This window comes from Mytilus californianus, unplaced genomic scaffold (assembly GCF_021869535.1).
Source record: "Mytilus californianus isolate M0D057914Y unplaced genomic scaffold, xbMytCali1.0.p SCAF_4, whole genome shotgun sequence".
NCBI lineage: Eukaryota > Metazoa > Mollusca > Bivalvia > Mytilida > Mytilidae > Mytilus > Mytilus californianus.
In genome coordinates, this window is record NW_026262690.1 from 45,657,026 (window position 1) to 45,670,429 (window position 13,404).

General features: G+C 34.3%; 1 protein-coding gene across 4 annotated transcripts in view; it reads right to left on the bottom strand.

Annotated features, from left to right (window-relative positions):
* LOC127738111 (von Willebrand factor A domain-containing protein 5A-like) overlaps positions 1-13,404 on the bottom strand; it is a 100,791-nt gene that overhangs the window by 20,484 nt on the left and 66,903 nt on the right. For all 4 annotated transcript variants that reach the window (XM_052249239.1, XM_052249238.1, XM_052249241.1 and 1 more), the window contains exons 17-18: positions 13,069-13,257; positions 5,209-5,304 (exon numbers count right to left, since the gene is read on the bottom strand). In XM_052249239.1, the coding sequence (XP_052105199.1) occupies positions 5,209-5,304; positions 13,069-13,257 (285 nt within the window). The remainder of the gene's footprint in view (positions 1-5,208; positions 5,305-13,068; positions 13,258-13,404) is intronic.

Below are 13,404 nucleotides of genomic sequence, written 5' to 3' on the forward strand. Positions count from 1 at the left end.
GGTTGTCGTATTCGTCTGAAAATTTCAGGGCAGATAAATCTAAATCTGATGAACATTTTTGCCACCTGTCAGATTTGCTCTAAATGCTTTAGTTTCAGAGATATAAACCAAAAACTGCATTTTACCCCTATGTTCTATTTTTAACCAAGTCGGCCATGATGGTTAGAAGGCGGGGTCATCGGACATATTTTTTAAACTAGATACACTTATAATGATTATGGCCAAGTATGGTTTAATTTGTCTCAGTAATTTCAGAGAAGAAGATTTTTGTACAGGATTACAAAAATTTACAAAAAATTGTTAAAAATTTTACTAATAAGGGCAATAACTCCAAAAGGGGTCGACTGACAATTTTGGTCATGACAACTTATTTGTAGATCTTACTTTGCTGAACATTATTGCTGTTTACAGTTTATCTCTATCTATAATAATATTCAAGATAATAACCAAAAACTGCAAAATTTCCTTAAAATTACCAATTCAGGGGCAGCAACCCAACAACAGGTTGTCAGATTTGTCTGAAAATTTCAGGGCAGACAGATCTTGACCTGATAATCAGTTTTACCCTATGTCAGATTTACTCTAAATGCTTTGGTTTCAGAGATATAAGCCAAAAACTACATTTTACCCCTATGTTCTATTTTTAGCCATGGCGGCCATCTTGGTTGGTTGGCAGGGTCATCGGACACATTTTTAAACTAGATACCCTAATGATGATTGTGGCCAAGTTTGGTTTGATTTGGCCCAGTGGTTTCAGAGGAGAAGATTTTTGTAAAAAGCTAACGACAACGGACGACGACGACATCGACGGACGCCAAGTGATGAGAAAAGCTTACTTGGCGCTTTGGGCCAGGTGAGCTAAAAAGCTGCATGGAAAAGTAAAAAAATTTAATCCCTCAATGTGCCCAAATGTAATGCGCCCGTTCGAACACAATTTAAATGCTTTTCATAAGGCCAACTAAAATTAATAAGTAGATTTTCATCCAACTTATAGAAAAAACTGGGGCGCCTAGGAGGATTTTATTTTTCTTCTTTTATTTCCTGTGAAACTCTTTCATAGTGTGTTCTTCATGTTAGCTAGGGTAATTAAAGTAGCTTATATATAAAGAATTCTGCATCCTTTTTCAACTATTTCCAAATTCTGAAATAATATTTCTGATTGGCAAGCACTATTCTTTTGCTTAAGAAACTAATTTTGAATTCAGCAAACATATGGAAGAATGCTGTCTTCTAAGACTACTTGCATCAATTTTCTTTAGCTTTCTGAGCTATGTTTGTAGTGCCCATAAAATGAAGCATTGTTTCAGGACAACATTGGACCTGCAAGCTTTTTGCAGTGATAACCATCCATATCAGATTGATAAACCCCCATGAATGATATTCAAAGAGCAAGAATCACGACACACATTGGTATGAAAAACAAGTATATCAAGTACAGAGGGAACATAGCTGAAAACCAAATATAAGTTGAAAATACTAGGGGTGATGCTTTGAAATTTTTTTTGAAAAAATCAGGGCTGGACGATTTCAGAGGGGCGGGCAGGAATGAAAATCTACCAATTAATTTTAATTGACCTAACCCTGGGACCAAAAATTTGGTTCAAGACAACCTAAACTTCCACTCATCATATGTAGAAATACATATATTTATATAGAACAAAGTACAAGACCACAGGAAAACTTCTGTTTGAAATTTCGTGCAACAGAGTTCCACAAACAAGAGTAAACTGTAAAGAAAATTTCCATACATAAAATGCTTAAATGATCTGAGAAACAAACTAAACCACTAAACTTAACATCGACCAATGAACCATAAAAAATAAGGTCAAGATCAGATGATACCTGCCAGATACACCTTACAATCATTTCATACACCAAATATAGCTGACCTATTGCTTATAGTATCTGAGAAACAGACTTAACCACAAAACTTAACATCAACCAAATGAACCATGAAAACCATAATCAAAGGTTAGATGAAAGCTGCCAGACAGACATGTACACTGTACAACCATTCCATACACCAAATATAGTTGACCAACTGCTTATAGTATCTAAGAAACGGAACTAATCACTTAAACATTAACCTTAATCACAGTTCTAAGAAAAGAGGTTGAGGTCAGGTGAACCCTGCCTAACGGACAGAAGATATTGCATGGATCCCATACTGTGGATTCATTTATTTTCATGGGTACCAATTTTCAAGGAATAAGGAAAAAATGTTGTATTTTTTTTTTGGTGGATATTTGATTTCTTGGTTTTACAAAAGTGTGCATACAAGCCTATGGATAATTTGTACTTTGTTAAACATTTGAATTCATGGTTTATTTGAACCCATGAAATCCTTGAAAATTGATATCCCACGAATAATAATAATGAATTCACAGCATTCAAAATACAGTTATCCTATTACTCAAAATAAATAAGAAATTCACATAACCAAATAAGTGGGAAATGTGTCCATGGGACACAGATGATGCCCCTGCTTGCATATAACGTTATAAAGGGACATAACTCAGGAACAGTAAAAGTAACACTACCAAATTTGTACTTAATCTGAGTTTTGTGGTAATAAGCATTGTGTATAAGTTTCATAACATTTGGTTGAGGAAAACTTTAGAGAACGGAAGCGAAAAATTCAGCAATTTTTTCATTGTAAAGGGGCATAACTCTAGAAAAATCTAAGTGATGCCACCAAAATTCAAAGTTGATTTGTGTTTTGTGGTAATGAGCATCGTGTATAAGATTCATAACATTTGGTTGATGCAAACTTAAGTTAGAGATAAAGGATACTACAGATACAGTTAAGTCTGCCTCATATCTTGACTTACATCTAGAAATTGACAATGAGGGTCGGTTGAAAACAAAACTTTACGACAAAAGAGATGATTTCAGCTTCCCAATTGTGAACTTTCCATTTCTATGTAGCACATTTCAGCAGCGCCTTCTTACGGAGTATATATCTCCCAATTGATACGATATTCCCGGGCTTGTGTTTCCTATCATGATTTCCTTGATAGAGGATTGCTGCTCACAAGGAAGCTATTAAACCAAGAGTTCCAAATGGTGAAGTTGAAATCATCCCTTCGTAAATTTTACGGACGCCATCACGAGTTGGTTGACCGTTATGGAATAACCGTTTCACAGATGATATCGGATATGTTCCTTATGTCGTAACTACAATACCCTTCCCTTTTCCTGAATGTGACTTACGGAATTAGACTATTCACCGGATTTGTAATAACATAAGCAACACGACGGGTGCCACATGTGGAGCAGGATCTGCTTACCCTTCCAGAGCACCTGAGATCACCCCCAGTTTTTGGTGGGGTTCGTGTTGCTTAGTCTTTAGTTTTCTATGTTGTGTCATCTGTACTATTATTTGTCTGTTTGTCTTTTTATTTTTGGCCATGGCGTTGTCAGTTTGTTTTCGATCTATGAGTTTGACTGTCCCTCTGGTATCTTTCGTCGTAAATTCAGCAATTTTTCCATTTGTTAAGCTCTAGAAAGGTAAAAGTGAAGCTACCCAAATTCAAACTTAATCTGTGTTTTGTGGTAATAAGCAATGTGTATAAGTTTCATAACATTTGGTTTAGGCAAACTCAAGTAAGAAAACGGAAACCAATTTAGGGAAGTACGGATGTAGACGGACAAGGGTAAAACTTAATGACCCCTCCGCTACAGCTTTGGCATAAAAACTAAACAGTTTTTTAAGCAGTCTCTAAAAAATGAAAATGAAAAGGACAATGGATATATGACAGATGGGTACTTAGTAAGTCATCTGTATACCAGGTATGAAACCCTGGTCATTTTCCTTCTGAAATATAAAGCTTCTTACAAATAGTATTTGCGGTCAGTTTAGCATCCCTATGTCTACGGACACCAAGTGATGGCAAAAGCTCACATGGACTTTTAGGCCAGATGAGCTAACTAGAGGCTCTAAAGAGCCGGTGTCACTCACCTTGGTCTATGTGCATATTAAACAAAGGACACAGATGGATTCATGACAAAATTGTGTTTTGGTGATGGTGATGAGTTTGTAGATCTTACTTTACTGAACATTCTTGATGCTTACAATTATCTCTATCTATAATGAACTTGGCCCAGTAGTTTCAGTGGAAATTATTTTGTAAAAATTTACAAAATCTATGAAAATTGTTAAAAATTGATTATAAAGGGCAATAACTCCTCAAGGGGTCAATTGACTTATTTGTAGGTCTTACTTTGTTGTACATTATTGCTGTTTACAGTTTATCTCTATCTATAATAATATTCAAGATAATAACCAAAAGCTGGAAATTTTTCTAAAAATTACCAATTCAGGGGCAGCAACCCAACAACGGGTTGCCTGAATGGTCTGAAAATTTAAGGGCAGATAGATCTTGACCTAATGAACAATTTTGTTTTTTGAAAGATTTGCTCGAAATGCTTTGGGTTTAGATATATGAGCCAAAAACTGCATTTTACCCTATGTATTATTATTAGCCATGTCGGCCATCTTAGTTCGCTGGCGGGGTCATCAGACACAATTTTTAAACTACATACCCTAATGATGATTGTTTACAACTTTGGTTAAATTCATCTTAGTAGTTTCAGAGGAGAAGATTTTTGTAAAAGATAAAAATTTACGAAAAATTGTTAAAAATTGACTATAAAAGGGCAATAACTCCTTAAGGGGTCAACTGACCATTTTGGTCATGTTGACTTATTTGTAGAACTTACTTTGCTGAACATAATTGCTGTTTACAGTTTATCTCTATCTATAATAATATTCAAGATAATAACCAAATACGGCAAAATTTCCTTAAAATTACTAATTCAGGGGCAGCAACCTAACAACGGGTTGTCTGATTCATCTGAAAATTTCAGGGCAGATAGATCTTGACCTGATAAACATTTTTACCCCCATGTCAGATTTGCTCTCAATGCTTTGGTTTCAGAGATATAAGCCAAAATCTACATTTTACCCCTATGTTCTATTTTTAGCCATGGTGGCCATCTTGGTTGGTTGGCCGGGTCACCGGACACTTTTTTTAAACTAGATACCCTAATGATGATTGTGGCCAAGTTTGGTTAAATTTGGCCCAGTAGTTTCAGAGGAGAAGATTTTTGTAAAAGTTTACTGACGACAGACAACGGACGACGGACGCCAAGTGATGAGAAAAGCTCACTTGGCCCTGTGGGCCAGGTGAGCTAAAAATGTCATACCATATTTTTCTGATCCCATCTTTATCCATTGTTCTGGACTACATCCACCTCCTCGAAGTCTCAGTACCAAGTGAAGGGTATCACTATCTGTAATACCTACAAAACATACATTTAATATTATTTCACACAAATTCCTGTCTTTGCCAAACCTAATTTTTCAAGATGAGTTATCCTAAATATCTAAATTCAAAACCATTTAGATAAATCTCATTCATGAAGTTCTTAGCAATATCAATTTTAAGGCATTTGGTGCATAAATACTGGTTATAAAATTCCAACTCTACAAAGCGCTTTTATACAACAATAGTTTCAGCCATAATTTTCATTTTGTATGCAATTCAAAGCTTACAAAATCTAGTGACGAAGAAAACTTATTTTGCTGAAAAAGAAAAAAAATACTGAATAAAATGCTCCGCTAGGCGCAGCTGGATACGACCACAGAGGTCGAACCCTGAACAGTTGGGGTAAGTATGGAAACTACGTTCAAGCTTGATACAGCTCTTAATTTGGATTGTGATTAAATATTTGAGACATCATAGGTTTCTGTCACAGAACAAAATGTGGTCAAAGAACTGAAAAATTTGAAATTGAATTTTACCTATTATGGTCCAATATCCAAATCTAAATACACGGTTAGATTCAGCATATCCAAGTACACCAAGAATTTAATTCATTTATTTATTAATGGACCATAATATCTTCTTACACCAAATAATTTAATTTATCTATTTGTTAATGGACAATATTAGCTGAGTTTTCAAAGGGGTTTGCTTCATAAAATATATATATAACATTCTGAAAATCAATTTATACAGAATAACAAACAAACCTACCACGAAGTTCTTCAAACTAGAGGCTCTAAAGAGCCTGTGTCGCTCACCTTGCTATATGTGCATATTAAACAAAGGACAAAGATGGATTCATGACAAAATTGTGTTTTGGTGATGGTGATGTGTTTGTAGATCTTACTTTACTGAACATTCTTGCTGCTTACAATTATCTCTATCTATGATGAACTTGGCCCAGTAGTTACAGTGGAAAATATTTTGTAAAAATTTACAAAAATTTACAAAATTTATGAAAAAATTGTAAAAAAATTGACTATAAAGGGCAATAACTCCTTAAGGGGTCAATTGACAATTTTGGTCATGTTGACTTATTTGTAGATCTTACTTTGCTGTACATTATTGCTGTTTACAGTTTATCTCTATCTATAATAATATTCAAGATAATAACCAAAAGCTGCAAAATTTTCTGAAAATTACCAATTCAGGGGCAGCAACCCAACAACGTGTTGCCTGATTGGTCTGAAAATTTCAGGGCAGATAGATCTTGACCTGATAATCAGTTTTACCCTATGTCAGATTTACTCTAAATGCTTTGGTTTCAGAGATATAAGCCAAAATCTACATTTTACCCCTATCTTCTATTTTCAGCCATGTCGGCCATCTTGGTTCGCGGGCGGGGTCATCGGACATATTTTTTAAACTATATACCCTAATGATGATTGTGTAAAAGTTTGGTTAAATTTGTCTTAGTAGTTTCAGAGGAGAAGATTTTTGTAAAAGATTACAAAAATTTACGAAAAATGGTTAAAAATTGACTATAAAGGGCAATAACTCCTTAAGGGGTCAACTGACCATTTTGGTCAAGTTGACTTAATTGCAGATCTTACTTTGCTGAACATTATTGCTGTTTACAGTTTATCTCTATCTATAATAATATTCAAGATAATAACCAAACTAGAGGCTCTAAAGAGCCTGTGTCGCTCACCTTGGTCTATGTGAATATTAAACAAAGGATGCAGATGGATTCATGACAAAATTGTGTTTTGGTGATGGTGATGTGTTTGTACATCTTAAATTACTGAACATTTTTCCTGCTTACAATTATCTCTATCTATAATTAACTTGGCCCAGTAGTTTCAGAGGAGAAGATTTTTGTAAAAGATTACTAAGATTTACGAAAAAATGGTTAAAATTGACTATAAAGGGCAATAACTCCTAAAGGGGTCAACTGGCAATTTCGGTCATGTTGACTTATTTGTAGATCTTACTTTGCCGACATTTATCGTTTTTTACAGTTTATCTCTATCTATAATAATATTCAAGATAATAACCAAAAACAGCAAAATTACCTTAAAATTACCAATTCAGGGGCAGCAACCCAACAACGGGTTGTCCGATTCATCTGAAAATTTCAGGGCAGATAGATCTTGACCTGATAAACAATTTTACTTCATGTCAGATTTGCTTTAAATGCTTTGGTTTTTGAGTTAAAAGCCAAAAACTGAATTTTACCCCTATGTTCTATTTTTAGCCGTGGCGGCCATCTTGGTTGGTTGACCAGGTCATGCCACACATTTTTAAAACTAAATAACCAAATGATGATTGTGGCCAAGGTTGGTTTAATTTGGCCCAGTTGTTTCAGAGGAGAAGATTTTTGTAAAAGATTACTAAGATTTACGAAAAATGGTTAAAAATTGACTATAAAGGGCAATTACTCCTAAAGGGGTCAACTGACCATTTCGGTTATATTGACTTATTTGTAAATCTTACTTTGCTGAACATTATTGCTGTTTACAGTTTATCTCTATCTATAATAATATTCAAGATAATAACCAAAAACAGCAAAATTTCCTTAAAATTACCAATTCAGGGGCAGCAACCCAATAACGGGTTGTCCGATTCATCTGAAAATTTCAGGGCAGATAGATCTTGACCTGATGAACAATTTTACCCCATGTCAGATTTGCTTTAAATGCTTTGGTTTTTGAGTTAAAAGCCAAAAACTGAATTTTACCCCTATGTTCTATTTTTAGCCGTGGCGGCCATCTTGGTTGGTTGACCAGGTCACGCCACACATTTTTAAAACTAAATAACCAAATGATGATTGTTGCCAAGTTTGGTTTAATTTGGCCACGTAGTTTCAGAGGAGAAGATTTTTGTAAAAGATTACTAAGATTTACGAAAAATTGTTAAAAATTGACTATAAAGGGCAATAACTCCTAAAGGGGTCAACTGACCATTTCAGTCATGTTGACTTATTTGTTAATCTTACTTTGCTGAACATTATTGCTGTTTACAGTTTATCTCTATCTATAATAATATTCAAGATAATAACCAAAAACAGCTAAATTTCCTTAAAATTACCAATTCAGGGGCAGCAACCCAACAACAGGTTGTTCGATTCATCTGAAAATTTTAGGGCAGATAGATCTTGACCTGATAAACAATTTTACTTCATGTCAGATTTGCTCTAAATGCTTTGGTTTTTGAGTTATAAGCCAAAAACTGCATTTTACCCCTATGTTTTATTTTTAGCTGTGGCGGCCATCTTGGTTGGTTGGCCGGGTCACGCCACACATTTTTTAAACTAGATACCCCAATGATGATTGTGGCCAAGTTTGGTTTAATTTGGCCCAGTTGTTTCAGAGGAGAAGATTTTTGTAAAAGATTACTAAGATTTACGAAAAATGGTTAAAAATTGACTATAAAGGGCAATTTCTCCTAAAGGGGTCAACTGACCATTTCGGTTATATTGACTTATTTGTAAATCTTACTTTGCTGAACATTATTGCTGTTTACAGTTTATCTCTATCTATAATAATATTCAAGATAATAACCAAAAACAGCAAAATTTCCTTAAAATTACCAATTCAGGGGCAGCAACCCAATAACGGGTTGTCCGATTCATCTGAAAATTTCAGGGCAGATAGATCTTGACCTGATGAACAATTTTACCCCATGTCAGATTTGCTCTTAATGCTTTGGTTTTTGAGTTATAAGCTAAAAACTGCATTTTACCCCTATGTTCTATTTTTAGCCGTGGCGGCCATCTTGGTTGGTTGACAGGGTCACGCCACACATTTTTAAAACTAGATACCCCAATGATGATTGTGGCCAAGTTTGGTTAAATTTGGCCCAGTAGTTTCAGAGGAGAAGATTTTTGTAAAAGTTTACGGACGACGGACGCAAAGTGATGAGAAAAGCTCACTTGACCTTTCAGGTCAGGTGAGCTAAAAAGACAAAATTTCATTAAAATTACCAATTCAGGGGCAGCAACCAAACAACGATTTGCCTGATTGGTCTGAAAATACACAAACAGATAGATCTTGACCTGATTAACAATTTTACGCCATGTCAGATTTGCTCTAAATGCTTTGGTTTCAGAGATATGAGCCAAAAACTGCATTTTGCCCTATGTACTATTTTTTAGCCATGTCGGCCATCTTGGTTCGCGGGTTGAGTCATCGGACACATTTTTAAAACTATATACCCTAATGATGATTGTGGACAAGTTTGGTTAAATTTGTCTTAGTAGTTTCAGAGGAGAAGATTTTTGTAAAAGATTACAAAAATTTACGAAAAATGGTTAAAAATTGATTATAAAGGGCAATAACTCATTAAGGGGTCAATTGACCATTTTGGTCAAGTGGACTTAATTGTAGATTTTACTCTGCTGAACATTATTGCTGTTTACAGTTTATCTCTATCTATAATAATATTCAAGATAATAACCAAAAACGGCAAAATTTCCTTAAAATTACCAATTCAGGGGCAGCAACCCAACAACGGGTTGTCAGATTCATCTGAAAATTTCAGGCCAGATAGATCTTGACCTGATAAACAATTTTACCCCATGTCAGATTTGCTCTAAATGCTTTGGTTTCAGAGATATAAGGCAAAATCTACATTTTACCCCTATGTTCTATTTTTAGCCATGGCGGCCATCTTGGTTGGTTGACGGGATCACTGGACACATTTTTTAAACTAGATACCCCAATGATGATTGTGACCAAGTTTGGTTAAATTTGGCCCAGTAGTTTCAGAGGAGAAGATTTTTGTAAAAGTTTACGGACGACGGACGACGGACGCAAAGTGATGAGAAAAGCTCACTTGACCTTTCAGGTCAGGTGAGCTAAAAATGAAAAAAAAACCAATTTCGAAAATATCATTCATTATTAATAGTGTCTTTAAAAAATCTATAAAACTGACCTCTTTTTAAAATATCTATTAAATGAACAGTAAATTTCAACTTATTTTATACATAATTTCTAAAATTAGAATATGATGCTATATCTATTTTTAACTTTGACTCAACTTAAAATTTCTAACAAATGTGCAATACAGCTCTAAATTTAGATCCCGATTAAATACTTGATATAGCATAGTTTGTGACACAAAATGAATGTGGTCTTAGTACTTAAATAATTTAAAATTGGACATTTATCAATTATGGTCCAATATCTAAATTCTAAATACATGGTTGGAATCAGCATATCAAAGAACCCCAAGAATTAAATTTTTGAAGAAATCCAACAAACTTTAAACTTGGACCCTTTGGACCTCAATGTGGACCTGTTTGATAACAGGACCCAAAATTCAAAATCTAAATACACACTTTAATTCAGCATATCAAAGAACCCCATATCTTCATTTTTTGTTAAAATCAAACAAAGTTTAATTTTGGACCCCAATTAGAACCAACTTGAAAACTGTGCCCAAAATTAAAAAAAATTAATTATATGCTTAGATTCAGCATATCACAGAACCCCAAGAATTCAATTTTTGTTAAAATCTAACTAAGTTTAAATTTGGATACTTTGGACCTTAATGTGGACCAGTTTGCAAAACAGGCCCTAAATCAAAAACCTAAAACACTGTTAGATTGGGCACATAAAAACACACAAATAATTCAATTTTTGATGAAATCAAACAAATTTAAATTTTGGACCGCAATTTTGACCAACTTTGAAAACTGTGCCCAAAAATCAAAAATCTAAAACACTGTAGGATTGGGCATATCAAAGAACACTATTAAATCAATTTTTGATGAAATCAAACAAAGTTTAATTTTGGACCCCAATTTGGACCAACTTGAAAACTGTGCCCAAAATTCAAAAGTCTAATTACACGAATAAATTCAGCATATCAAAGAACCCCAAGAATTCAATTTTTTTTAAATCAAACAAAGTTTAATTTTGTACCCTTAATGTGGACCAATTTGAAGACAGGCCCTAAAATTAAAAATCTAAATACACGGTTAGATTCAGCATATCAAAGAACAGCAATAATTCAATTTTTGATGAAATCAAAGAAAGTTTAATTTTGGACCCTTTGGACCAATTCAAAAACAGGGCCCATTCTAAATAGATTCAGCATATTAAAGAACCCCCAAGAATTTAAGATTTTGAATTAAACTCCATTGAAATTGGTCAAGAAATAAGAAATTTATACAAAGTATTACAAAAGTATTGTTTTTGGCCCCTTTTTCCTAATCCATTAGGGTCATAACCCCCAAAATCAATCCCAACCTTTCTTTTATGGTATAACACCTTGTGGCACAATTAAATAGCAATCCATAGACTTATACTCAAGTTATTGTCCAGAAACCAGAAAATCCTAGTTTTTTGGCCCCCAAATCTATCCAAACTTTCCTTTTGAAGTATGGAACCTTGTGGTAAAATTTCATAGAGATCCATACTTTTATACACAAATTATTGTCCTGAAACATGAAAAGTGCTTGTTTTTGACCCTTTTTTACTAAACAGCTATGACAATAACCCCCAACATAAATCCCAACCTTCCTATTGTGGTAAGGAACCTTGTGCTAAAATCTAATTGAGATCCATGCACTTATACTCAAGTTTTTGTCTGTGAACCAGAAAAATAATTGTTTTTGTTAGCCCCTTAATTCCTGAACAGCTACTATAATAACCCTCAAAATAAACCCCTACCTTCCTATTGTGGTATGGAACCTTGTGCTAAAAGTTAATAGAGATCCATACACTTATACTCAAGTTATTGCCTGCAAACCAGAAAAATAGTTGTTTTTTGGCCACTTTTCGACCCGTAATTATTTAACGGTTTGGGCCATGACCCCCCAAAATCAATCCCAACTTTCCTTTTGAAGTATGGAACCTGGTGGTAAAATTTCATAGAAATGTATACTTCTACACAAATTATTATCCTGAAACATGAAAAATGCGTTTTTTTGGCCCCTCATTATTAAACAGCTATGACAATAACCCACAAAATAAATCCCAACCTTCCTATTGTGGTATGGAACCTTGTGCTAATATTTGATAGAGATTCATACACTTATACTCAAGTTATTGTCTGTGAACAAGACAAATAATTGTTTTTGTTAGGCCCTTCTTGGCCCCAAATTCCTAAACAGCTATGACAATAACCCCCAAAATTAATCCCGACCTTCCTATTGTGGTGTGGAACCTTGTGCTAAAATTTAATAGAGATATATACACTATACTCAAGTTATTATTGTCTTAAAACCAGACAAATAATTGTTTTTGGCCCCTTTCTGGTCCCTAATTACAAATTAGCTAAGACAATAACCCCAAAAATCAATCCCGACCTTCCTATTGTGGTATGGTACTTTGTGCTAAAATTTCATACTGATCCATACACTTATACTAAAGTTATTGTCTGCGAACCAATTTATTTTCTATGAACCAGTAAAACTTACCTTTTTTGGCCCCTAATTACAAAACCACTTGGATAATACACCCAAAAACAATCCAAACCATCCTTTAGTGGTATGGAACCTTGTCCTAAAATTTCATAGAGATCCATACACTTATACTCAAGTTATTGTCTGTGAACCAAAATGTCTTCGGACGCTGACATCGCCATAACATAATATGGGCGCAAAAAATTTTGCTGTCGTATAAAAACTTAGTTATACTAGCTATAGTTATTTTAATCATATTAGTTTGTTGCATGTATTGTAGTTAGATCTGCACAATTACTTTCAAGCACTCATCAAATTTGCTGCACACATGCACACCAACGTACCATAATCATCTAAAGTGCAATTTGCTGTACACACTTAACTTACCATAATCATCAAAAGTGCAATCATCTGCCAACTGTATTCCAGTGCCTCCTTGTATAAGTCTTTGTTGATCAGGTGGAATACCTTCTTTGTCCTGAATGGAATGCTTTAAATCCGAAATAGTGCTACTACTGTCAATGTGTATTGAGATTACCTTTCCTGTTAAGGTCTTGATGAATAATTGTAGAGGAACTATAGAAAAGAAACATGTAAATGAAAATGGTAAAACACCTACATGTAAGGCAGTTCATTATAAATGGGGAATGTGTCCATGGGACACAGGTGATGCCCCCGCTTGCATATCATATAAAGTTATAAAGGGACATAACTGAAGAACGG